We start from the raw sequence: 25,316 nt of genomic DNA on the forward strand, positions 1-25,316 counted from the left end.
TAAGAAAAATCTCTATAAATTTACAAAATTGAAATGAAACTTACCTTTTATATATATATATATATATATAATTTATTTTTTTACCAAAACACTCGAAAATTGAACACGTGTTTAATTTAATAAAATTGGGAGTTAAAAATAAAAATTAATACATTTTTGTCCAATTCAAAGATAATAATTGATCATATATATATATAAAACGTGATTCGAATTTAAATAAATTATTTTTACCACGTCGAAGTAGTTGGGTCAATTTTATTTTAAACCGCCTTAAATTTACCGCAGCTGGAGATTTAGCACCAGTTAAAAGGTATGACCACTCGTTTAGAGTTGGTCGGTTGAAGAAGTGGGCCATCTCTAAAATAATAATTTAAATATTATTATCTGGTCACTCACCTATTTTTTACTCTTTACGCTACTGAAATCGGAATAAATAAGTTAAATTAAAATAGTTAATATAATTCTTAATTTATAATTAATAATAAAATGTTAATTCTTTTTTTATTTATCCAATAAACGTTTACCGATTAAAATTAAATATAAATTTTAATTTTATGGAAATATGTGATTTTTTTTTAAATATAAATAACCTAAACCAACTATATTAATAAAAAGTTAAGGATCTCGTAAATAAATTAGAGAAGAGGGCCAACGCCGAAAAATAATTAATAAAAAAATTATGGGACCACAAGAAATATGAATGTAATTAAAGAACCAACTAGAATGAAAATTTGTGTTCTCGTTCCATTGATGTAAATAGAGACAATTTTTCACTCAGAAGTTATATAAACCGAATTTAGAAGTCTAACATCTTTATAGCTCATTCAACTTCAAATGTCTTGTGATTATCAAATTCGTCTCTATCCTCACTAACCCAAGTTAATATTAACCGTTCTAAATAATTTAATTCCATATTCACTATCTTTATCTTCAAAAGGACGTTGTGATCTAATCGAGATGTGTATTCTCGTTTATCCTTGTATATTGCTTCTTATCCATAGTGTCAATTAAATGACGTGTATCACTATCAAATATAGGCTCGATCGAAACCGTTGTTAAATGTAGACTAGGTTGAAACTCGATATTCAAAGACTCAAATATAAAGTACAAGATAAATTGAATACAAAGCAATTAATTGAGGATGGAAGCCCATATTTCCATAGATAAATATATATTTTTTTCTCCTAATTAAAAAAAAAAAAAAAATCTTTAAATTAGAATAAACCAGTTTTGAAGGTTTTTCTGTGTCTATGGACCAAACAAATTTATTGGTAGTGAAACTAACAAGTTGGTAGTTACATGGCCCACCAAACAGCTGCCTTTGGTCCTCCTCATGAATGCCCTTTTAATGATTTTTTTTATATATTTATATTATAAATAAAATACAAATATATTGTATTAATTTTGTTTTTTTAATAAATAAATTATATTTTAAATTTATAGTTTATGATATTATTTTGTAATTTTATTAAATAATTAAATGAAAATTATTTTTCAATATTCCTTTTTGTGGATCTATTATTGAACTGTTATTTAACAGTTGTAATGTGATGTTGAACAGTCACAAGTACACCACTTGACCATGCCCAACCCTAAATTACACACAAAAAATAAAAATAAAAATATTACATTTATCACTTAAATGATCTTTAAAAAATGATATAAGAAATGATTAAAATATTCTCGTACCCATCGTCACCTCCCGACACCCACGATCAACAACAATCACTTTCACCTCTCTCTCGGCGATAATCATAGTATTTTGAATACAAATTTAAAATTATTAATTTATTAAGTGAATTATTTTATTTTATTTTATTTTATTTTATTTTATTTGAATTATTATTATTTTGGATTTGAAAAAGGTGAAAAGGATGGCCATACCCCATTCATTCAATTGTCCACCTCAAGAATATAATTAAAGAAAAGAAAAAAAGAAAAAAAAAAAGAGAGAAATAAATAAAAGTGGGGCCCACAACATTTAGTTCCCCATGAGGGTAAGGTCTATGCGCTCTTTGTGTTGTGTTGTCTCATTGATCTTTCTTCCATTACAATTATGATGCTCCCTTTCTCCTTTTCTTCCCCCTTTGATGAGAAATAAAGATAGATAGAAAGATTGAAAGGACAACTTGTCTTACTCTTCAATAATTTTCTCATACCCCATTCTCTTTTAACTCGTATACACCTACTCTCTCCATCTTAGATCCGACAATTCCTTCACTCCTCCATCCCGAGCTACGCTGCTGCTGTACCCCTACTGTACTCGTGATTTAACAAACAACGATTCAAGTTTCGAGACTTGCTTCTTTCATTTAGTTAGTGTTTTGGACTTGTTTCATCCGTTCGGTTATTGTTCTGATGTCCACTTCGATTATCAATTGCTGAATACTATGTAGTCTAAAGATTGTCCGCTAGACTTTATTATTATTTAATTAGTTACTGTATTAAAATTTTAAAAAAAAAAAGAAAAAAAAAGCCTTTTGAATTGGTGAGCCCAATAAGTTGGGTAAGCCTTAGATGAAGCCCATTAATGAACCAACCCTAAAAGAAGAAATCCAAGACGAATTAAAAAAATGTTTAATATTGCCAATAATTTAAATCTGTTTTTCTATTAAATTTTTTAAATTCTTTTTTAAAAACTTAAAATAAAGAGACTAAATATAGTAAAAATTTAGTTTAAAATATTAAATAATTAGTTTTTTTTTTTTTTTTTTTTTTAAAATAGTAAGTTTGACCTTTGAAATATTAATGAATTGTTCGAGTATCTGAATTTGAGGACAAATAAATAATTTAATAAATGGCCGAACACTTTGTTAAAGAATTTTAATTTTAATGAATCGAATTAAAATTTAAAAGATTAAAAATTAAATTGAAAATGAGAAGTAAAATTGCAATACACTCAAAATTGTGAAATTACAAGTAGGGCATTGTATCACAATTGCATTGAGATATTCTGCAACGCTTGTTCTAATGAAAGAATGTGGACTTTGTAGACAATATTAATACATGTTCGAGTCTTGAGTCACATCTAAGAGAAATGTTTTAAAAAGTCTGATATAGAAAATAAATTTAAAATAATTTTAAATTAATTAATATTACAAGGCTAAAAGGGAATAAGAACACTAATAATTTTGATAGTATATAATTCGGATATAAAGAATTGATAACTAGTTATATCTTCTCAATTATATTTTGCTGCATTTTAGCCATGAAGTATAAACATAATTTTAGTGACCGATCACAGTATTGACACAATAAGAATAATTTTTCTAACATAAAAGCAAGTAAAAAAGATTTGGAACGAACATGTAACCATGAATAACATGTTTTGAACAAACATGATCAAGACATTTCACATGTGGCTACGTATAACACATCTTAAACAAGCGGTGTCTTAAACAAGCATGATTGCAACCCATGGCGATGGCGAAAGGTGAGAGTTTAGTAACTGTTGGGTTGTTTTCAGGTATGTTTTCGACAGATTCAAATCGGACCCACTAGCCATTTGATTAAGAATTGTCAGAGGGAGGGACATTTTGTGAATGAGGTAAATTCCGAAAGAAGTATATCCAAACATGATCATACTCGGACATCAAATTTTAACACTAGAATGACACTAGAACAATAGGATTTTATCTCTGAATTCTTCCGAGTTTGTTTTCGGGTTAAAGAATATAAATCTCCTGTTATCTTGAGCATAACTCAACTATTTTGTCTTTCTTGCACGTTTAGTTTATAAATGCATTGAAAGGTGTAAATTTAGGCGAGCGAGATGACTTTAAGGAACCGATCTAGTTTATGAGACTGTAATAACCAATGTCTGAACACATTTTAGCCTGATAATTTTGAGTGACTCGATCAAAACCAGTTGCATTCCGACAGGTAGTGATAGAAACAGCCGGAGTTAACCCCAGTTTGTGCCCTTCACATCATTCACTTCTGGTCTGTAGTTAAGGCTCTTAAAATTTAAAAATCCCCACCTCAATATTTAGTAGGAAAAGACTCCATATTTTCTTGTGGGTTGTTTGGCTACAGTCTTTCCCTATCCTTTCTGAAGCTGGGATTGTAAACCATGCGAGATTAGAAGAGCTTGTCATTGCTTAGTTGTTTCAGGCTAGAGACAACAGTCCTCAGAAACCAAACAGGAAGCTAAGGTTAAATGTTGTGTCGGCGGCAGGGCATGTTTTGTTTTTTACGGCACCTGCAGCATATATTTTCCTCTACTCCATGATTCATTAAAGTTGCCCATCTTTGACTTTCTCTTTCTCTTTCTCCGAGTCAAAATGTTTGTTTAATCCACTCATCAAAAATAAATTATCTTATTTNTAAAAAAAAAAAAAAAAAAAAAAAAAAAAAAAAAANAAAAAAATAATAATAATAATAAAATATTAAATATGATATATATGGTAAACTATAATTTAGTACTAAATATCCTCAAAATCTAGACTTATCAATTATATTCGTGTGAAAATTTTTCATTTAAACGAAAAATAGAGAAGAAGTGAAGAACATTTTTTCGATTAGATAAATAGGGCTATATATATTAAATATTATAGTTAATTTAGGACATAGATTTTAAATCTTTAAATATGTGTAATATTAAAATTTGTTAATAAAATATATTTGATTTGTTCATGCTCTTTGTCCATTTGTCACTCTCTCTCTCTCTCGTGCTCTTTATATCTTTGATCTTTCGTTTTCGTGTCTCGCACTCTCTTCGTACTCGATTTCTTGCATTCTCTCCATCCTTCTCTAACTCTTGTTTCTTAAATATCATCGTTTCTCCGTCCCAATCAGACAACCCCAACCCAACTTAACATGTGGTTGAGTTAGGTTGAATTCTGAATCTTATTCGGTCCAAAAAAAAAAAAAAAAAAATGAAAAAACTAAACAAAACAAAATTTCAATTTTAAGACAAGAGATATTATTTTTATCCAAAAAAGAAAGTTGAGATGGAAGATCAAACCTAACGAAGGAAGGGAAAAAGAAAAAGGATCTTCAACAGTTGAAGCTGAAAATTCCCTAGTGGGGGCAGAAGGAATCGTAAATTTTTTATGTAATTGGGCGGTGTGCGGCAACAATGGCGTTTTTGGATGGTAATTACCATTCGACTTAGCCTCGCTGGCTCATCAACTACAAAACCGCCGCACATGCTCCCAAGAGCTGTGCATTTCCTTAGCCTATGCCCCATTCAGACCCTTTTTCATTTTTGGGAGACACCGTTTTGCGGAATTCTGATTCTGATTCTGGGTACTTATTCTTTGCCTTCGATTGGGTTTTTAGATTGAACAAAAAGGTGGGCATTTCTCAGAACTGAAGACGGTGTATTGACTTGATCGAGATTAAGCGCCACTGTGGTTTTAGTGAGCAAAACAATCGATATACTGGAAGTTATTGTGTCTTTTGATTGAATCTGGGTCGGTTCCGGTTGTTGATTTCGCGTTGAATTGGGGTTAGTAATCCGTGAATATGAGGCGGCGGCCTGCCGACTTTCGCCGCCCGGTTCGACGGAGGTTTTCGCATTGGATCTGGGCGCTTTTTGGGCTTTTCACAATCGTAGGACTCCTTTTGTTTGTAGTTCACCATAACCATAGCGAAGATCGTATCGAACAGTCGGTCCTGGTAATACCTTCTTCTCTTCACTTACTTCTACGTTTTGAGCTTCTTGATTTCAATTGAATCGATGTCTTCATACTTGTGTTTGGCTGAATCATCGCTCACTCTGCTGCTGCTGTTACATCATTGAATTCAATTGTTCTTATTTTGATTTGAGGTTTCTGAGCTCAACATTATCTTAATTACGTTGCTGTTCATGCATGCCTTCATTGTTGTTCCCTGGATGCTTACATTGTTTTTTCTTGTACAATTAGGAATGATGACCTTGGATTATACTCGGGCCATTTTTGTTCTATACATTTATGGATATCAAATTTGTAAAAGAGTGTTTGGGATGGCTTGACTAATATATAGAGAAGTTTAGTTTATTTACTGCACCTATGAGTCTATTTTAGGTGATTCTACTTTCAGAAAGGACTACAACTTTGGAGTTGGTAGGAAATAATTGGGAGACCTTTTTGTTATTTTCTCTTGTTTAAACCTTGAAATGGAAGTTACTCTGATTTGATGTGAGAATTGAGGTAATTGGCTGTTTGGACTCTTTAGCCAATGAGATGGAAGTGGTTGGCTATGGCAGTTTGAAGTGGATGGATAGGAAGTAAAATAGTGAGATCCGCATCGGTTGGAGAAGGGAATGAAGCATTTCTTACAAGAGTGTGGAAACCTCTCTCTAGCATACGCGTTTTAAAAGCTTTGAGGGGAAGCTCGGAAGGGAAAGCCCAAAGAGGATAATATCTGCTAGTGGTGGGCTTGGGCGGTTACAAATTGTATTAGAGCTGGACACTTGGGTGGTGTGCCAACAGGATGTTGGTCCCCAAGGGGGTGGATTGTGAGATCTCACATCGGTTGGAGAGAGAAACGAAACATTCCTTATAAGGGTGTGGACACCTCTCCCTAGCAATGAGATGGAAGTGGTTGGCTATGAGATGGAAGTGGTTGGGTATGGCAGTTTGAAGTGGAAGGTTAGGAAATAGTATTGTGAGATCCCACGTCGGTTGGAGAGGGGAACGATGCATTATAAAGGTGTGGAAACCTCTCCTTAGCAAACGCGTTTTAAAAACCTGGGGAAGCTTGAAAGGAAAAGCCCAAAGAGGACAATATTTGCTAGCGGTGAGCTTGGGCTGTTACAAATGGTATCAGAGCCAGACACCAGGTGGGGTGCTAGCGAGGACGCTAGGCTCCTAAGGGTGTGAATTTTGAGATCCCACATCGGTTGGAGAGGGGAACGAATCATTCCGTATAAGGGTGTGGATACCTCTCCCTAGCAGACGCATTTTAAAAATGGTACAAATGGTATTAGAGCCAAACATTGGACGGTGGGCTAGCGAGGACGTTGGGCCCCAGGAGGGGAGAATTGTGTGATCCCACATCGGTTGGAGAGGGGAACGAAGCATTCCTTATAAGAGTGTAGGAACCTCTCCCTAGTATATGCGTTTTAAAAACCTTGAGGGGAAGCTCGAAAGGGAAAGCTCAAAGAGTATAATATCTGCTAGCGGTGAGCTTGGGCTGTTACAAATGGTATCAGAGCCAAACACTGGGCAGTGTGCCAGCGAGGACGCTGGGCACCCAAGGGGTTGGATTGTGAGATCCCACATCGGTTGGAGAGGGGAACAAAGTATTACTTATAAGGGTGTGGAAACCTCTTCTTAGTAGACACGTTTTAAATATGGTATAAACGATATCAAAGCCAAACATTGGGCAGTGTGCCAGCGAGGATGTTGGGCCCTAAGGGGGGTGAATTGTGAGATCCCACATTGGTTGGAGAGAGGAACGAAGCATTCCTTATAAGGGTGTGGAAACCTCTTCCTAGCAGACGCTTTTTAAAAACTTTGAGAGGAAGCTCGAAAGAGAAAGCCCAAAGAGGACAATATGTACTAGCGGTGGGCTTGCTCGTCATGGCTTTAAATTCATGTTTTATAAGAAGTGTAACAAAGAATGAGTAAGAGCTTTGTTTTGTAGTCAAGTCGCTGTGGGTAGACGGGAGATATAATAGAGTTAAGCAAAATAGATCTCGGGGATGCATCGGATTTTTATTATTCAATTGTCGATATCTCCTTGGAGTAATTGGAAGAATACGTTTTCATGGTTTTAGAATGTTCTGTTTAGAACATCAACACTGTTGATTGAACATCAATGCTTGAAAGCAAATTAAAATTAAAATTTATATTTCTCTTACAAGGCATTGTGATATGTCATATGATTGTTTCTGGCTCGACTCTTAGTCATAGTCGCTTCTGAAACAGTATGTGTATCCATTTTCTGGTTGTAAAATCAATTTGCATTGCAATGGCTGCTGATCACATATTATTTAGAATACATAAAAATATAAAACATTAAGGTTATGAGTTGTTGCAGTGAATTATTAGTTGCTTATTATTTTTTAGAATATATAGTTCAGGTTGGGATAACAATGGCTAGTAATCTCGAAACGCTAGGGAAAAGGAACTGATAGTAATAGGAGTGAAAATATATGTATTACCAAATGCTACGATGAACAGTACCATGGACATACTTGTCCAATACGTGTTGTCTGTGGCCGCGTGCCGGATGTGCCGGTCATGTTTGTCCAGGGCGTGTTGCCCATGGCCGCGTGTCTGTTCCAACCCTTTTTACTTACTTTCATGCATAGTTAAATCTTTACTATTCTTGTCATGTCAATACGGGAGTGTGACCGTTCACCATAATCATGTCTACACCTGCTAGGGCTAAAATACTCCAAAACATACTATAGGAGCATGTGATTAGTTGTCAATTTTTCCTACCTGGGTTATATGCTATCAAAGTTGTGGTTGCTGCTTATTCGCTTTTAGTCTACAACATTAGTTTCTTTCAAATTGTTTTCAACTCATTTTTTTTACTCACATTTTCTAAAACATCTCTCAAATGTGACTCGAGACTCGAGGCTCGATCATATCCCAAGATTGCCCACAAAGTTCGACTTTCACACGGTTGACTTGTTCACTAGGTTAGAACAAATGTCGTACAATTGCTGTCCCATTGTCACAAGCGTGCGATTGTGACACACAACACCTTGACACACCTAATTTCACCTTAGAAGCACTGGTATGGCCATCAGCCATGACCAAGTGGATTCGCACACACAAAAAAAGTGTGTATATGGATATAGTGCTCAGGTTGTGTCTTTTGATGTCCAAACAACGAGGATATGTCTGGGAATGACTTTGAAATGGTTAAAATCACTTCGAAATATACATTTAGTCATTCAAAACAAATTTTCATTGCATATGATGGCTTGAATGTTGATTAGTTGACTTCCGACTTTTTCCAGGAGAGAAACTCAAGAATTGAACGAGTTGCTCATGACAGATTAAATTTCACTGAAGAAATATCGACCGCTACATCGTTTTCCCGACAATTGGCTGAGCAAATCACACTTGCCAAAGCGTATGTAGTTATCGCCAAAGAGCATAGCAATCTTCATCTAGCTTGGGAGCTGAGCTCTAAAATCAGAAGTTCCCAGCTGCTGCTTTCAAAAGCTGTGATGAGAGGGGAACCCATCACTCTAGAGGAAGCAGAACCCATAATCAAAAGCCTATCTTCTTTGATATTCAAGGCACAAGATGCTCATTACGATATTTCGACCACAATAATGACGATGAAGTCTCATATTCAAGCCCTTGAAGAGCGGGCTAATGCTGCCACGGTACAAAGCACGGTGTTCGGGCAAGTTGCAGCGGAAGCTCTTCCGAAGAGTCTTCACTGCCTAAATGTGAAACTCATAGCTGATTGGATGAAATATCCTTCCTTTCAAAAAATGGCAGATGAGAGGAAAAACTCGCAGCGAGTCGTGGATAATAATCTGTATCATTTTTGCATATTTTCGGACAACGTTTTGGCAACGTCTGTCGTTGTCAATTCCACTGTTTCTAATGCCGATCATCCGAAACAGTTGGTCTTCCACATTGTCACGAACAGGATCAACTATGGAGCTATGCAGACTTGGTTCCTTAGCAATGATTTTAAAGGATCCACAATAGAAGTCCAAAAGATTGAGGACTTCTCTTGGCTGAATGCCTCTTATGCTCCTGTTCTGAAACAAATGCTCGATCCGAATACACGAGCGTATTATTTTGGAGGGCTTCAGGATTTGGCAGTTGATCCGAAACTGCGAAACCCGAAGTATATGTTGTTGTTGAACCATCTTCGGTTTTACATTCCGGAGATCTATCCACAGCTAGAGAAGGTAGTTTTTCTTGACGACGATGTCGTAGTTCAGAAAGACCTCACACCACTATTTTCTGTTGATTTGCATGGAAACGTGAATGGAGTGGTCGAAACCTGTCTCGAAGCGTTTCATCGTTACTACAAGTACCTGAACTTCTCTAACTCAATCATAAGCTCAAAGTTTGATCCACAGGCGTGTGGATGGGCGTTTGGAATGAATGTTTTCGATCTAATTGCATGGAGGAAAGCAAACGTAACAGCTCGGTATCATTATTGGCAGGAACAAAATGCAGATGGTTTGCTTTGGAAGCCAGGGACTCTTCCTCCTGGTTTATTAACCTTCTACGGGCTAACGGAACCACTCGACCGGAGATGGCATGTCTTAGGATTGGGTTACGACCTAAACATCGACAACCGTTTGATCGAGAGTGCAGCTGTAATTCACTTCAATGGGAACATGAAGCCTTGGTTGAAGCTGGCCATAACCAGGTACAGGCCTCTCTGGAAACGTTACTTAAATCAAAGCCACCCTTATTTTGAAGATTGCATTACAAGTTAAAACTGTACCACCAACATCTTCCACCAATGCTTTCATTGTAGATTCAAAAAGTAGACAATTTTGAGTATGGTAGGAGATTTTATTTACTCCACCCCAGTTTCTTGAGAAGAGAAAGAAAAAGGGATGAATTTATACATTAGAGAAGTTAAAATGTAAGGAGGAAAATGGCTGTGAGAATCCATTTTTGGCTGGTGATAGCTTCTTCTTCTCCCATCAGCAAGCTGTAGATTTTCTTGTTTTTACTCCCCTCATGATCTGCAAGCTACAGATTATTATTCACTTGTCAATTTCTTTAATAATTTGCTCAGAACATTTTAGCTGTGATGTAATTGAAATCAATTTATTGTTCATACATATGCTCCTGTGCTTCCACTGAATCAAGTTTGGGTCCTCTTCATGGCTTTGATACTCCAATTGCCGATGTACCTGTGAATCGCCTAAGCAAAAGTGGCAGTACATGAACCATGTCGGACCAAGCAGAACACTGTACCCTTGTTCATATTGATCGCGTTGCTCGGATTTGGAAGAATCCTTTTTAATAAATGGAATCAGAACTAGATATTCGCCATGGTCAATGCGACGCTCATTAGTTTGACTCTGCGGTTTCAATTTAGTTCCCTAGAACGAAAATGAGAACTATCATCGGGGAAAAAAGAGGTAAAAATTGGGGGAAATGGTTGAGGGGAAATTCCGCCTGAGTCGAAAGCTGAAGTCCTCAATTGTTCTGCCGCCGGAAAAAGAAACCGTCGAGGACTCTCCGGTTAGGGTTTTGATACAGGTTTCCCTCTCACTCTCCTCCATTGCCAACCTCTCTATGAAGCTTCTCCCCGAAGTCCGTTACACATGCCTGAGAATTTGGCGGGGAAAATGTTCGCTTCGCAGGCCTGGAACCTCAAATCGACTAGTCGAGCCCAATTAGACGAGCCATCATTCAAAGCCCAATTAGTCAAGCCATTATTAAAAGCCCAACTAGTCGAGCCTTCATTAAAGCCCAATTAGTCCGGCCTTCACTCAAAGCCCAATTAGTCCGGCCTTCATTTAAAGCCCAGTTGCTCGGGCCTTCATTCAAAGCCCAACTAGGCGGGCCTTCATTAAAAACCCAATTAGTCGGGCCTTGTAGTCTGGCATTCATAAAAAGCCCATTAGTTGGACCTTCATTCAAAGCCCAATTAGTCGGGCCTTCATTCAAAGCCCAGTGAGTCGAGCGTTCATTAAAGGCCCAGTTAGTCGGGCCTTCATTCAAAGCCCAGTGAGTCGGGCCTTCATTCAAAGCCCATTAGTTGGGCCTTCATTCAAAGCCCAATTAGTCGGGCCTTCATTCAAAGCCCAGTGAGTCGAGCGTTCATTCAAGGCCCAGTTAGTCGGGCCTTCATTCAAAGCCCAGTGAGTCGGGCCTTCATTTAAAGCCCAGTTAGTTGGGCCTTCATTTAAAGCCCCGTTAGTCGGGCCTTCATTCAAAGCCCAGTTAGTCGGGCCTTCATTCAAAGCCCAGTGAGTCGGGCCTTCATTTAAAGTCCAGTTAGTTGGGCCTTCATTTAAAGCCCCGTTAGTCGGGCCTTCATTCAAAGCCCAGTTAGTCGGGCCTTCATTCAAAGCCCAGTGAGTCGGGCCTTCATTTAAAGTCCAGTTAGTTGGGCCTTCATTTAAAGCCCCGTTAGTCGGGCCTTCATTCAAAGCCCAGTTAGTCGGGCCTTCATTCAAAGCCCAGTGAGTCGGGCCTTCATTTAAAGTCCAGTTAGTTGGGCCTTCATTTAAAGCCCCGTTAGTCGGGCCTTCATTCAAAGCCCAGTTAGTCGGGCCTTCATTCAAAGCCCAGTGAGTCGGGCCTTCATTTAAAGTCCAGTTAGTTGGGCCTTCATTTAAAGCCCCGTTAGTCGGGCCTTCATTCAAAGCCCAGTTAGTCGGGCCTTCATTCAAAGCCCAGTGAGTCGGGCCTTCATTTAAAGTCCAGTTAGTTGGGCCTTCATTTAAAGCCCCGTTAGTCGGGCCTTCATTCAAAGCCCAGTTAGTCGGGCCTTCATTCAAAGCCCAGTGAGTCGGGCCTTCATTTAAAGCCCAGTTAGTCGGGCCTTCATTTAAAGCCCCGTTAGTCGGGCCTTCATTCAAAGCCCAGTTAGTCGGGCCTTCATTCAAAGCCCAGTGAGTCGGGCCTTCATTTAAAGTCCAGTTAGTTGGGCCTTCATTTAAAGCCCAGTTAGTCGGGCCTTCATTCAAAGCCCAGTGAGTCGCCCTTCATTCAAAGCCCAGTGAGTCGGGCCTTCATTTAAAGTCCAGTTAGTTGGACCTTCATTTAAAGCCCAGTGAGTCGGGCCTTCATTCATAGCCCAGTGAGTCGGGCCTTCATTCAAAGCCCAGTGAGTCGGGCCTTCATTCAATGCCCAGTGAGTCGGGCCTTCATTTAAAGCCCAGTGAGTCGGGCCTTCATTCAAATCCCAGTTAGTCGGGCCTTCATCCAAAGCCTAGTTAGTCGGGCCTTCATAAAGCCCAATTATTCGGGCCTTCATTTAAATCCCAGTTGTTGGGCCTTCATTAAGAGCCCAATTAGGCGGGCCTTCATTAAAAACCCAAGAAGTCGGGCCTTGTAGTCTGGCATTCATAAAAAGCCCTATTAGTTGGGCCTTCTAATCTAAATAATAAATAATAATAATAATAATAATAATACAGACTTATGCGCCATGCTTCTAGTCTCCCGCCACGTTTGCTGGTCGCAGGTGAAAGACGCACCTACGTTGAACGATGGACGATCCGACAATTTGCAAGCACACTACCCTCCGAATTTCTGGGTATATTTTCGTTCTTCAAATCGATTGAATTTTCGATCAGAATTTTCTTCAATGTAATTGTCAGTGAACTCTAGCTTTCCACGGGTTTGAAAAAAATTTCTGCCATTCAGATTGGCTATATAATCAACCATTCACCGAACAATGCAATCTGCAATTGGTTTCGTACTGAAGCGACGCACCCATGGCCGCTTCCAGCAAGATATTGCTGATTTCCATGGCGATTCTCCTAGTCGTTCCTTCAATTGAGGCGCTAAACCTTAATGTGACTCGGATTCAGTTCTACATGCATGATATTGTGAGTGGTCCGAACGCCACCGCGATTCAAGTCGCCAGACGGCGGATGAACTACACGGGTTCGGACCCAATCGCCGCCATGTTTGGGTCTATTTTCATGATGGATAACCCGCTCACGGTGGCGCCCGGATTAGGGCTCGACGTTGATTGGGCGTGCTCAGGGGATTTATGCAATGTCGTCGCAACAAAATGAGTTCAGCCTTTTGATGACGCTAACCTTCGTAATGACAGGTGGATCGTACCACGGAAGCTCGTTCAGCGTCGTCGGCCGGAATCCCATCATGAACGAACTCCGGGAAATGCCAGTGGTCGGTGGGACGGGGATTTTCCGGCTTGTTCACGAGTAGTGCTTAGCCAGGACATTCTCGTTGAGAGAAATGGAAACTGTGATTGGCTACAAGGTAACATTGATCCACGATCTTGACAACTATTCCGGTTAAAGATCATTGAGGATTCCATATTATCGGAAGAGTTTCATTAAGTTTGTACTGAATGAATCTTCATAGTGTAAAGCATATACATTCATATTTCCAATTAGTAAGTGCATCCTATGAGCATCATGAACATACCATATTCATTATATTAAATGAAACTGTTTCTGTATTGGGCTGTGCAACAAATAGGTCTTTGGTCAATGAACTGTTAGAACTTTTATGGGCATTAAATGTGATTTAGTTGCCTGCCATTTATGTGTTTGAGTTATGTCTCTGCTTAATAAGGCCTGTAGTTTTTGCAGACCACCTTTTACTTTCATCCTCTGTAATCTTCTTAGAGAAGGGGTTGAAGATGAACATTAGATATTTCATTTCTTACTGTTTTCTAGACTACACCTTCTTGATGCCCTCCAAGTGCTTGCATATGCTTCTCCTCTGACATTGGCAAGGTCTGGTCGGAGATTGATCTGGTCTGAATGACAGGTGATGGTCATTAATCTTATGTTTTATGATGATTGTGTATATATATATATATATATATATGTCCATAGTAATTTCAGCTTCACTTTCTCTCTTTCTGTCTCTGTTTGGCTGCTGAGAAAAGTACAGACCTGGGCTGTTTCTTGTGAAAATGTCAGTTTCTGATTATTGTTCTAGGTTGTTTCTGATAGTATTAAGTAGAACATCCTTCGTTTGTTCTTCTTGCCAAGTATTCAAAATAAGATGATTGTTTCTCTTCTTTGCATGCAATCTCTTCCTTTTAAGAGCTTAACAAATCCATTGACAGCTTCATAAGAATTGGAAGGATCAAACTTATTAGCAGAAACAAATTTGGTGATTTGTTCATCATCAGGGAATAGATGAGGAGTGAATTTTCTGATTTGGTAGTGAACAATATGCATAAAAGCCGAAGCATGGAGAAGAGTGAATGGAAAGTCGATGTCGAGTCATTTAAGAGAAGAAACTATGTTGTACAAGAGAGAGATGATGATCCTAGTGAATCAGAAGCAATTGGAGATAGAATCAGCCGGTATTCCACAAAGAGTTCATTCAAGACTTCAATGGATGACGAGTTGCCTGAGCTTGTTGTTTTCCTTCAAGAAACCGACTTAGAATTTGTGAAAGATATTTGCATCGACAAAGTGGTAATGTCACATGAAAAATGCATCGAGGAGAATTGTGACACAGAAAATGGTTTAGTCCCTGACATGCTCAAGCATAATACACCAGAAAGCGACTGTGAATCAAGTGAAGAATCCGAGTACTTGGAGTCGTCGGTTTCAAGTACTGAATCAACACAGATCCTTGAGGAAGACCTCTTTAACAAAGTAAATGAGAAACAAAAGGATTATTCTTCTGAGGTTTCCATTATGAAATCTGTGCCTATATTGTTTCTTGATAGAAAGGTGAGAGTAAACTTGGCTTAGCTTAGCATGCTTCTCGATTGATATCTGTTTTAGCTTAAAGACATGATTTGATTGTCTGAAAACTCTGTAGGTTACAGGTAAAAAGGAAGCAGCTTCGACAAACTCTATTGCAAGATCATTGACTAAGATACTTGATGAAAACAGACACAAAGGCAAAGCAGTTGCTAGAAGCAAGAGCAACTTTGAACTTGGCAGCACCTGGACAGCAGGTTGCCGGCACTGTCATGACTGTGGAAGCACATCCATGGCTGAGGATGACACGCCGGAGAATCATCAGAATGAAGATGGTTCCTCTGCAGCGCATCACTTAAGACCCTCATTGTCATCTTCTTTGGGCAGCGCATCGCTTAAGTCGAACAGCAGCACCAACAGCTCACATTCTTTCTCTTTTCCAATGTATGTAATGTTGCTTCTCTTTCAACCTTATTTATTGAAATTGAAACATATAGTTTATCATTGTCTTGGCCTTCTTGAATTCACAGTTTAGAAACAGAATGGATTGGAAGTCCAGAAAGAATGGCAAAAGCTGATCCGTTGCAAACGTTGCGAACGCGAAAGCAACAACTATGGAGGCGATGTTTTCCCTGCTGTAATTTCTAGTACTGCCATTGTACTACAAATTTCGTCTCGAGTAGCGAGTGAACATTGCATTAACGTATTACTTTCGGAGTTTTAAATCTTCTCTCGTTTCATATTCTTAATCTATATGTTAGACCTGTTATTTTGTTGGTAGTATAGAGGCCACACATGAAGTATGTTTAGGAGTAAATTGAAAACATGAAGCTTACAGATCTGAATCTGATGCTGATTGAACCTACTGATAAACACAAAGAAAGAGATCATGGCGACAGCAAAGCTAAGATCATCCTCATCCATTGAAGAGGACCATAATCAGATTGCTGGATGCTTCTAGATCCCTGGTGTGGTAAGTAGTTCGTTTGATATATAGCTTAGTGCATTCCCAGTTCCACTTGGGAAACTTTAGTCAGTGGCACCACCTTCAGTGTAAGAGTCTGCCTAAGTTTACCGCTAGTAAATAGTCTGTTTTGGCCTGTTACGTATCGCTATCAGCCTCATAGTTTTAAAATGCGTATGTTGGGTAGAGGTTTATACGCCCTCATAAAGGATGCTTTGTTCCCGTCTTCATTCTCCTCATAATGGGTGTTTTGTTCCCCTTTTCTAACCAATGTGGAATCTCATGATCTACCCCCTTGGGACTCAAGTCCTTGCTAACACACCCCTGGTACTTGACTCTAATACCATTTGTAATAGCTCAAGCTCACGCTAGCAGATATTGTCCTAAGAAGAAGTTTCCACACCCTTATAAAGAATGTTTTGTTCTCATCCCAACCAACGTGAGATCACACACATATCTGTCGTTTAGGTATTACTTTCTTATCAAAGTTTGCTCGTCCACTATTACATCCCTTTCAATGCCACCATGATTTGGTAAGTCTAAACAATTGAGATGGCACAAGATTTGCAGTGGTCAGAAGCGTCGTCAAGCAGGCGCAAGGGCGGATGACGATAAGGACCACCATCAGCCACCACCATGTGCGAAGTCCAAATCGAAGGGCAGATCGCAGTTGGAATCATGAATGTTGAATGTTGTGTAGAAGCAAGAAGGGAGAGACAATGAAAATGACAGTTCACAGGTCAGGTCTCGCTTGATCAAGCAAGCCAATTCCCATTCCAGGACCATTGCAGCAGAGTACTTACCAAAATCCAATCTCCATCCCCACAAGCAACAACCACAGAGATGACAGTGGGAGTTCTCAAACATTAACAATTTTTCTTATGTTTAAGTTCGAAATTCGGACGGTACAATAAATAAATATGAATTAAGAGTAAAATTAAGGAGGTAATTTGTGAAATATAATACGAAAAATGATGAACAAGAGAGAGATACCGACAATGAAAGAATTGGGAGACATTATTGTAATTAAGAAGAAAGTGAGGTGTATTTATTACCACAAGTCTCAGCGACAGGGACAGTGACAGTGACAGCACAGTAATACTGTTTCAAGTGACGTGGAAACCAAAAGACGAAGCCCAGAGAAAAAACCTTCATATTCTCGTCCTTTGTAGAGAGATACGTGGCCCCCACGTCACCCAATATTTTCCACGTCATCCTCCTCCTCCTCCTCATCCTATAGGTGCAACGAAAATCCGAAATTCATCATAAACGAAGCTCAAATTTAATATACTATAGGCGGATTTACATATAGAAGAAAAAGAAGAAGAAGAAGAAGAAGAATCTCTCTTTTCTTTTTATATTTCGAAATTTGATTTTGATTTTGATNTGAGGTGTATTTATTACCACAAGTCTCAGCGACAGGGACAGTGACAGTGACAGCACAGTAATACTGTTTCAAGTGACGTGGAAACCAAAAGACGAAGCCCAGAGAAAAAACCTTCATATTCTCGTCCTTTGTAGAGAGATACGTGGCCCCCACGTCACCCAATATTTTCCACGTCATCCTCCTCCTCCTCCTCATCCTATAGGTGCAACGAAAATCCGAAATTCATCATAAACGAAGCTCAAATTTAATATACTATAGGCGGATTTACATATAGAAGAAAAAGAAGAAGAAGAAGAAGAAGAATCTCTCTTTTCTTTTTATATTTCGAAATTTGATTTTGATTTTGATTTTTTTTTTTTTTTTCATTGAGAGATATATTTTTTTTTAATTATATACTAAAATTAGGAAAAAATTAAAAGAAAAAGAAAAAAGAAACGGAGATGGTCGGCTAAGAAAGTCGTCTTGACTGTGGTCTCGAGTGATTTACGGAAGGTACAGATTAGGCTGATCTTGATCACTACTCCACTGATTTTGACTCCAGTATGCTTGATCAACGGCGTTGGGGAGATCAAACAGAGCTTGATGATCTCCGTTTGATTGCCAATCCAACGGTCCGAATCCAATGTTGCTTGATCTGCTATTCTGTAGCCCTGTTGATGGATCCACCTGTGCCGTCTGATCCATGTACCCTCCTCCTCCGCCTGTGATCTCCTGCATCTTCACCTCATCGTTACCGTTCATCATTCTCTGCGACGGCCATTGATTCGCCGCCTGATTTTGAAACGGATGATTCATCGCAAACGGCGTCACATCCCCCATATTGCCGAATCCAAACGCCAATGTCTCGTTAGTCGATGTGATCAAGCTCGTGAAGTTTCCGATTTCCGAGAAAATCCCGCAGTCCGTCGCCGCACCATCGAAATTAGGGTTTGTAGTCGGAGCGGGGAACAATTTCCTATCCTGTACGCTCAATAGAGCCGACGTTGAAATGGAGGACGGAGCAGAGACGGCCTCTGTCGCCGCCGCGGCAGCCGTGGTGGTTGTAGCGGTTAGGCTAGAGCTCTCGCTACTGGAATGAGAGGTGGATTTACGTTCGCGAAGAGGAGGAGGAGGAGGAGGAGGAGGAGACGTCGCCGCTACATCGGGACTGGACTTGGACTTCGACGAGGAGGAGCGTTTGGTTTTCCGGCAACCGCCTCCGACAGGAACGTTACGGAGGACGCCGCCTTTAGTCCAGTAACGTCGGCAGCTCTTGCAGAAGTGACGAGGCTGAGAGAGATTATAGTTGTTGTAATAACAGAACTTTGTATTGAGAGAATCACACCTTGGGCACTTCAAGGCCTGGTGGTTTTGGTGGTGGTGGAGGTGCGGCCTCAGACGACGGTCACCCCCGCCACCGAACAACCGACTTCCTCCGGCGATCGAGTGGATGTCTTGCATTTCCGGAGCCAAAACCAGAGGAAAACGAAGCAACAATTACAAATTCCTCAGAGAAAATCCGACTCACATTTGGGGGAAAACTGAGAAGGATTTCTTCGAAGATGATCCGAGGGATTTCAATTTTCTTTCTTTTTTTTTAAATAAAAAATAAAAAAGAAAATTGATGGGATTATGATGATGAAGAAATTTGGGGAAGTGTTTGATATAACAGAGGGAGTCTCTGAATCTCAGCTTCCAAACACTGACAAATATCCCCTGAGCAGCTTCATATGTCCAATATTTTTTCTATTAAAATATCAATATACTAATACCCTCGCAATTTTACCATACTACCCCTCCTCTTACCCATGAATTGGAACGGACCAAATAAGCTCAAGCATTTAAGCGTCTAGAGTAGGGGCTTAAATAGTGTGGGTTAAACCCGTTGTTAATCCGAACATGGGTTGGTCTATCAAGCATTTACTAACGTTTCAAAAGTAGATACGGTGATCGAATGGTTGATCTAAAACCGATCTTGAAAGCTAAAATCATTCTAAACCAAACCCGGTTACCGTAAACCCCATGTTTTTCAAACCTCAAAGGGGTGAAATTGTCATTTACGACAGAGACTAAAAAATTAACAAAAATTAATTAAAAATAATAAAATAGCTTAGAAATTGTCATTTCAAATTGTTTGGAAATAGAAGGCTTAGGGAGGGGTAAAAGGGGAAGGGAGGGAGCGCTAGTTGGAGAGGAGAAGACCGTACGGTCAAAGGAAGATCAAGCGGTGGATGGAGGACACGTGGACGGAGGACAGGAAGAGGTCCTTGTCGACCACACAATCCGGTTGTCGACTTGTCGGCCACACTAGTTTATCTGGTAGGCTCGAGCCCAAATGGACCACGCGCTGCCACGTTTCAAGGTTTCATTGGCTGAGGAGAAAACTTGATTATATAATTGTATGTGTACAGTATTATGGTGCGAGCGGAACCTTATCAGGATCAATAGTAATCAACATTCCATACATTAATCAAATCATGTATGCGTGCGTGGATTTGGCCTCCCATCATTCAAAATTTTCACTATACATAAAGTTTTGGATAATTACATCTACTAATTCCCCAATATTCTCTAACCTATTCACTCTTCTACTACGTTCTCGAACCTTCACTCAGGTTATCTCAAAATTTAATATTTTTACCACGCAATAGTCTAACTCTGTTCTTGGACTCGTTTAGGTTGGTCTTTATTAAATAATTTTAAAAAATTCTATTTATCAAAGATACATGTTACAACTAAAATCTTACAAGACGCAATACATCACTAACATCGGTTACATTACAAATGTCAGATACTCTTAATCTCCAAATTAATGTTTAGAGTAGGGTTGAGTTGTAACACTATTTTCAAATGGACCAAAATAAAAAAAATAACAACTTGCAAACTGACCCGAATATTCGATTTTTTAAACTCAAACTGAAAAAAGAATATATAACTCAACCTAACTTGTATGGTTTTGGTTGGAGAATTTAAGTTGGTCGAATTATCGAGTCATAGGAATGCATTTAACGTCTATCAAGAACCCATATGTTCTAATAAGAGTTCTGTAAATTCACGTATGTAGAAGGATCTTTTTTTGCATCGAGAGGAATGGTAGCACAACTATATATCGATACGACCTCTCCAAATCTCTTAGGGTTTGTCGAATATTTTTTGTGTTTAGCTATCGACAAGTGTATCTCTTGCGACAAATTAATATCTAAATTTAATTCAACAATATTAAATTATAAATCTTTAAGATAGTAAGTAAATAAATAAATAATAATAAGGATCATAGTGATTAGTGCACCCACGATCCATCACCTTCCTCGAGTTTGAAAATATATGCAATTAATGCGCCGACCATTCTATACGGTGTCGTTTTTGCCTAACTACTTAAATTACAATTATCCATCAAATTTGTTACTTTTTTTTTTTTACTCTTGAAAGGACTCCAATGTATTATACTCGTTAAAATTAGTAACCTAGTTATTATTTAATAAATAAATAAATACAAATAAAATAAAAAAGTAGTAATTAATTCATATTAGGTAAATTATGTTTCTTATGTCGTTTAAGGAAACGTTGTAAAAATGAGAAAACTTAAAGGACCGACCTATGGTTATCTACCCTATAAGAACAACTAGATCATACAAAATTACATTTCTGCCACGTGTATTTAAGGGGTTTATAAAAAAAAATTAAATATATGAAGAAATTAAGGAGGGATTAGGTTTTATATAGTGGGGAGGAAAGAGGCAACAAGCATTAGGGGTGCAGCGAGTCGATGTGCATGCTTCTTAGGGTTATGATAGGCCACGTCATAAAAAAGAAAATTAAAAAAATGAATTTTTTTGTTTAATTATGATTGGAGGTGAAATAAAACCCTAGTGACCTGCAGGTAACTGTAACCCTAGCTAGATGCTTTTTTTTTAATTATTTATTTAAAAATAAAAAATAAAACTGTTCCATAATTGAGTCCACTCTTCATTTTTGACAATAAATGTAATTATTGAACTACACTACACATTCATCATTTCTCCACTTGGATTCTATTATTTCACCTGCACCACTTAATTTATTTATTAAACTATGGTGAATTTACGATTTTACTATTTTTAAAATATTATATAACTGTGACGTTGAAGTAAATACAAAAGGTAAAAATATATGCTCGTTTTTTTATTTTGAAACAGAGACATCCATAGAGATGGAGACAACTTAGTTAATATGGTGAAATTTCCCTTCTTCCTCTCTATTCTTATAATAGGTGCTGGGACGGGATTCTCCATTTCATTCCGAGCAAGTTTGAGTGATATACAGCCCGCAAATTAAATGGACGTGGGTCCCACCGCACCAACATACAGAAAATGTGTCTTTGAAATTTAAACCCTCCATTTTTTTATTATTTCCTCACACACCGCCCAAATACCGACTTTTTATTCTTCAAGAAATTTAATTAATCCAGACCAAAGTCTCATTTATTAATAATTATTTTTAATTACACTTTATATTTGAATTAACAAAAATGTACAATTGTGAAAAATTACTAGGCAGTAAAAATGGGGGGAAAAAATAAAAATAACGGGGCTGTGAGATTGATTTATAAAAGCGGGTAAAATCCAACCGTCTGAGTGGGGCCGTCATAGTGGGTGACCGTAACAGTAGAGAAACCCAATCTGGGAGTCTTTGTGAGGAACGATTGCTGACGCCCCCCACGTGTGCTTCTAACTTGTATTACCCAACTGAATTTTCAAATTATTTCGTTAAACAAAAACTTACATAATTCATAATTTATACCATACTCTATTTATAATATTTACAATATATATATATATATATATATATATATTTTGAATATAGTTTATAAATACACGATACGAATATGAATCATGTTTATAATTGAGTTTGTAAGGAAAAATAAGTTAATTATTAATTTAAATAGTTTATTTTATTTGTGATATTGATATTTGAATGGTTGGTTGGACGTAATTGAAAGGGAATTAGAAAGCAGGTTCACATGCACATGGGATCCAATATTAGGTTTTCCCTCTCTTTCTCTCTCTCCAAAAATTTCTAACCCTATTTCTCCCTCATCCTAATTAGCCTATCCTATGGCCCCCTAATTATAAACTTGCATAATTATGTATTTTTATTAGAGATACCCGTGTCTTTAATCTCGTAGAGATCCGCCCAAAAATTAGGCAAGTAATAAAGAGATAGCAGAGAAAGATTTCTCTCGGTTAGCTGAGTAAGGTTGGAAATGAACAGTATATTCTTACCCTAATTCCTCTCTCCAAGACGTTTTTTTTCTTCAATTGTATGGTTATGGAGGGGAAGATCGAGCTATCGACATTTAAAAAATAATTGGTATTTAATTTATTAAGTTATTTTTAAGTGTGGTATTTAAAAAAAGAAAAGAAAAAAAAAAGGAAAGAAAAGATGGGAGGTGTCACAATCAAGGAGATTGGGAAAAAGATATGGGTTTGGAAGGGAGAGGGTTAGTTGTGTTGTGGAATTGTAATGGGTGTCGCTGTCGTAAGCCACCAACTATGGGCTCAGGCCCAGTCGGTTGGAATGGGGACACTGACATCTCCTTCTACTGGGCCCACTTGTCATGTGATTTTTGGGCCCACTCTTTTCTAAAAATTCCAATATTCCTATAATAATTATTATTTTTATTTTTATTATTATAATCATAATTAGAAGAAATTTAATTATGACGTGTAATTTTATTTTTGGCTGACCTGACCGTCCTTATTTTCCAAGACCCCAAAAGTGTGGGTCCCACAGGTTTCATGGGTCACTCTCTTACAAGTTAGGGCAAACCTCTTAGCTTAGGGTTTTAATCTTTCTTTTAAATATATTTGTGTTATTATTATTATTATTTATTTTTCCATTTAATATATACTTCTCCACTAATTTCCATATAATTAATATCTAAATAATATTTTTCAAAGTCAGATCCTACATTGGTGAGAGAGAAACAAAACATTTCTTATAAATGTATACATGCCTCTCTTTAATCGTTTTAAAATGGTGAGACTGTCTGTTAGCGACAAGATATAATAATATAAAATAGAAATTTCTATTAAAATAAATTATAAAAGGAGAATTAAAAATGAGAGAAAATTGTACAATAGTACAAATACCAAAGTACCCAAAAGATCACATTCGTGAAAAAGGAAATAAGAGGAAAAAAAAAAAGAGGAAAAGGAGGAAAAAATGTACTTTCTTGAATGGGAAGTTAGGTTTACGGTGGATCCGGGTGCCCGGTTGCCAAAAATTCAAAATCCAACCTGTCTCTATCGTGTCGTTTTTTCTTTCGAATCTAGATTGGGTAGCTATCCCAACCTACGTTATTGTTATTCATTTCAACTCAAAAGACATCATTTACAACATCATTCATGAAATTAATTTTTTTATATTAACTTTCGCGTTAATTTTTTAGAATATTATGCTGCAACCTTTAATAAACACGATGGAATAAAATCCTATTTAAATTTTCAAAATAAGAAATATATATATATTATTGAAATAAAGAAAAAAAAAATGCACAAAATTGTATGTATGTATCTGTCATAGTCTTCTCGATATAGAGAGAAATTTGGTCCCAAAGACAGAGGCCACTAAATATAAAATGGGAAGGGCCTCTGATTTTTTTTTTTTTTAAATATCTCTCTCTTCATTATTTATTTTCTTTTTGTTATATTCCTTTTTTTTTTTTCATTTATTTTCCCTTTTTAATTATGTCTATCTCTCTCCCTTCATTTTCTTCAATCATGGGGTTTAATTTCAATTATTTGAGATATAGATTTCTTTTATTTAATGTGTTTTGTATTTTTTTAATGAAAATACATGAAAATGAAGTTTAAATAATATTTTAATAAAATGGGTAATTTTCGATGAATTATTAAGATAATGGAGATAATGGAATGAGTTGGAATGGCAATTATGGCAAACTGATTTGTCTGTGCGAACCGAAAAAACTGAAATTTGTATAATTATTATATTAATTAAAAAGGTAGGTTTAAAAAAGGAATATACTATTCAATAGGGAAATTACAGCGAAGGTCAAAAGAAGAATGAATGAGAGAGAGAACATAGGAAGGGAAGGGAGGGCAAGATGGTAATTTGGAGGGAATTGAAGAATGTCGCCGTCTGGCCAGCTTTGCATTGATATTGTGCACATGCAGACCAAGCTCTTTCCAGTTTCCACCCAATCCCCAACTATTAATCTATATTTTTAGATCTTTTTTTTTTCTTCCTGTTTTAGATATTAAATCAAATATTTATCCATTTTCCCCTTTTTCATTTTATTACATTTTCAATTATTTTATGGGTCTTTTTCGTTTATTTAAGTCTTCCTTATATATCTCAATCTCAGTTCTCCATTATTACCAAAAGAAAAGAATTTCTTTTTTGTATTTAACTGAATTAGTCTGTTATACCTTTTTTTTTTCTATTCAAATTAATTAATAATTTGGGTAAAAAGTTAATCCATTAAGTTATATGAATAGAACTCCTAATACCCAACTCCAACAGTGGCTGAGGTCATTATTTTAGGCTCTTTTATTTTTAGTTCTGTAAAAATAATTTATAATTACTTTTTTTTTTTTTAGTAAATAGAAAAAACTAAAAAAACTATTTTTTAAAATTAAAAAAAAAAACTAAAAGCCAAGTGTACGTAATAAAAAGATTTTTTTATGTAATTTGAGACACGGACGTTAGGGTCGGTTAAAAAATTGAAAGGCTAG

The 25,316-nt window shown here is 37.2% G+C and overlaps 3 protein-coding genes across 13 annotated transcripts; 2 read left to right on the forward strand and 1 right to left on the reverse strand.

Annotated features, from left to right (window-relative positions):
• Window positions 1-4,985: 4,985 nt before the first annotated feature.
• On the forward strand, window positions 4,986-10,713 carry LOC111780740 (probable galacturonosyltransferase 11). Its single transcript, XM_023661225.1, has 2 exons — window positions 4,986-5,622; window positions 8,906-10,713. Exons 1-2 carry the CDS (start codon window positions 5,470-5,472, stop codon window positions 10,358-10,360), a joined length of 1,608 nt encoding a protein of 535 aa, XP_023516993.1. The 5' UTR covers window positions 4,986-5,469; the 3' UTR covers window positions 10,361-10,713.
• Window positions 10,714-13,045: 2,332 nt separating this feature from the next.
• Window positions 13,046-17,947, forward strand: LOC111780061. Of its 11 annotated transcripts, none has more exons than XM_023660326.1 (6): window positions 13,046-13,838; window positions 14,174-14,354; window positions 14,637-15,277; window positions 15,369-15,694; window positions 15,781-17,256; window positions 17,606-17,947. In XM_023660326.1, the coding sequence occupies exons 3-5, from the start codon at window positions 14,732-14,734 to the stop codon at window positions 15,896-15,898; spliced, it is 990 nt and encodes a 329-aa protein (XP_023516094.1). In that variant the 5' UTR covers window positions 13,046-13,838; window positions 14,174-14,354; window positions 14,637-14,731; the 3' UTR covers window positions 15,899-17,256; window positions 17,606-17,947. The 11 variants fall into 11 exon arrangements, with proteins under 11 accessions (XP_023516094.1, XP_023516097.1, XP_023516093.1 ...); XM_023660329.1 differs by having other exon boundaries at window positions 14,261-14,354; XM_023660325.1 differs by having other exon boundaries at window positions 13,046-13,143; window positions 13,254-14,354.
• A 31-nt stretch (window positions 17,948-17,978) lies between these two features.
• LOC111780063 (dof zinc finger protein DOF5.4-like) lies at window positions 17,979-19,407 on the reverse strand. The gene has a single exon (XM_023660336.1). It carries the CDS (start codon window positions 19,039-19,041, stop codon window positions 18,085-18,087), a length of 957 nt encoding a protein of 318 aa, XP_023516104.1. The 5' UTR covers window positions 19,042-19,407; the 3' UTR covers window positions 17,979-18,084.
• Window positions 19,408-25,316: the final 5,909 nt, after the last annotated feature.

The sequence above is a fragment of the Cucurbita pepo genome, chromosome LG18, assembly GCF_002806865.2.
Source record: "Cucurbita pepo subsp. pepo cultivar mu-cu-16 chromosome LG18, ASM280686v2, whole genome shotgun sequence".
NCBI classification, from domain to species: Eukaryota; Viridiplantae; Streptophyta; class Magnoliopsida; order Cucurbitales; family Cucurbitaceae; genus Cucurbita; species Cucurbita pepo.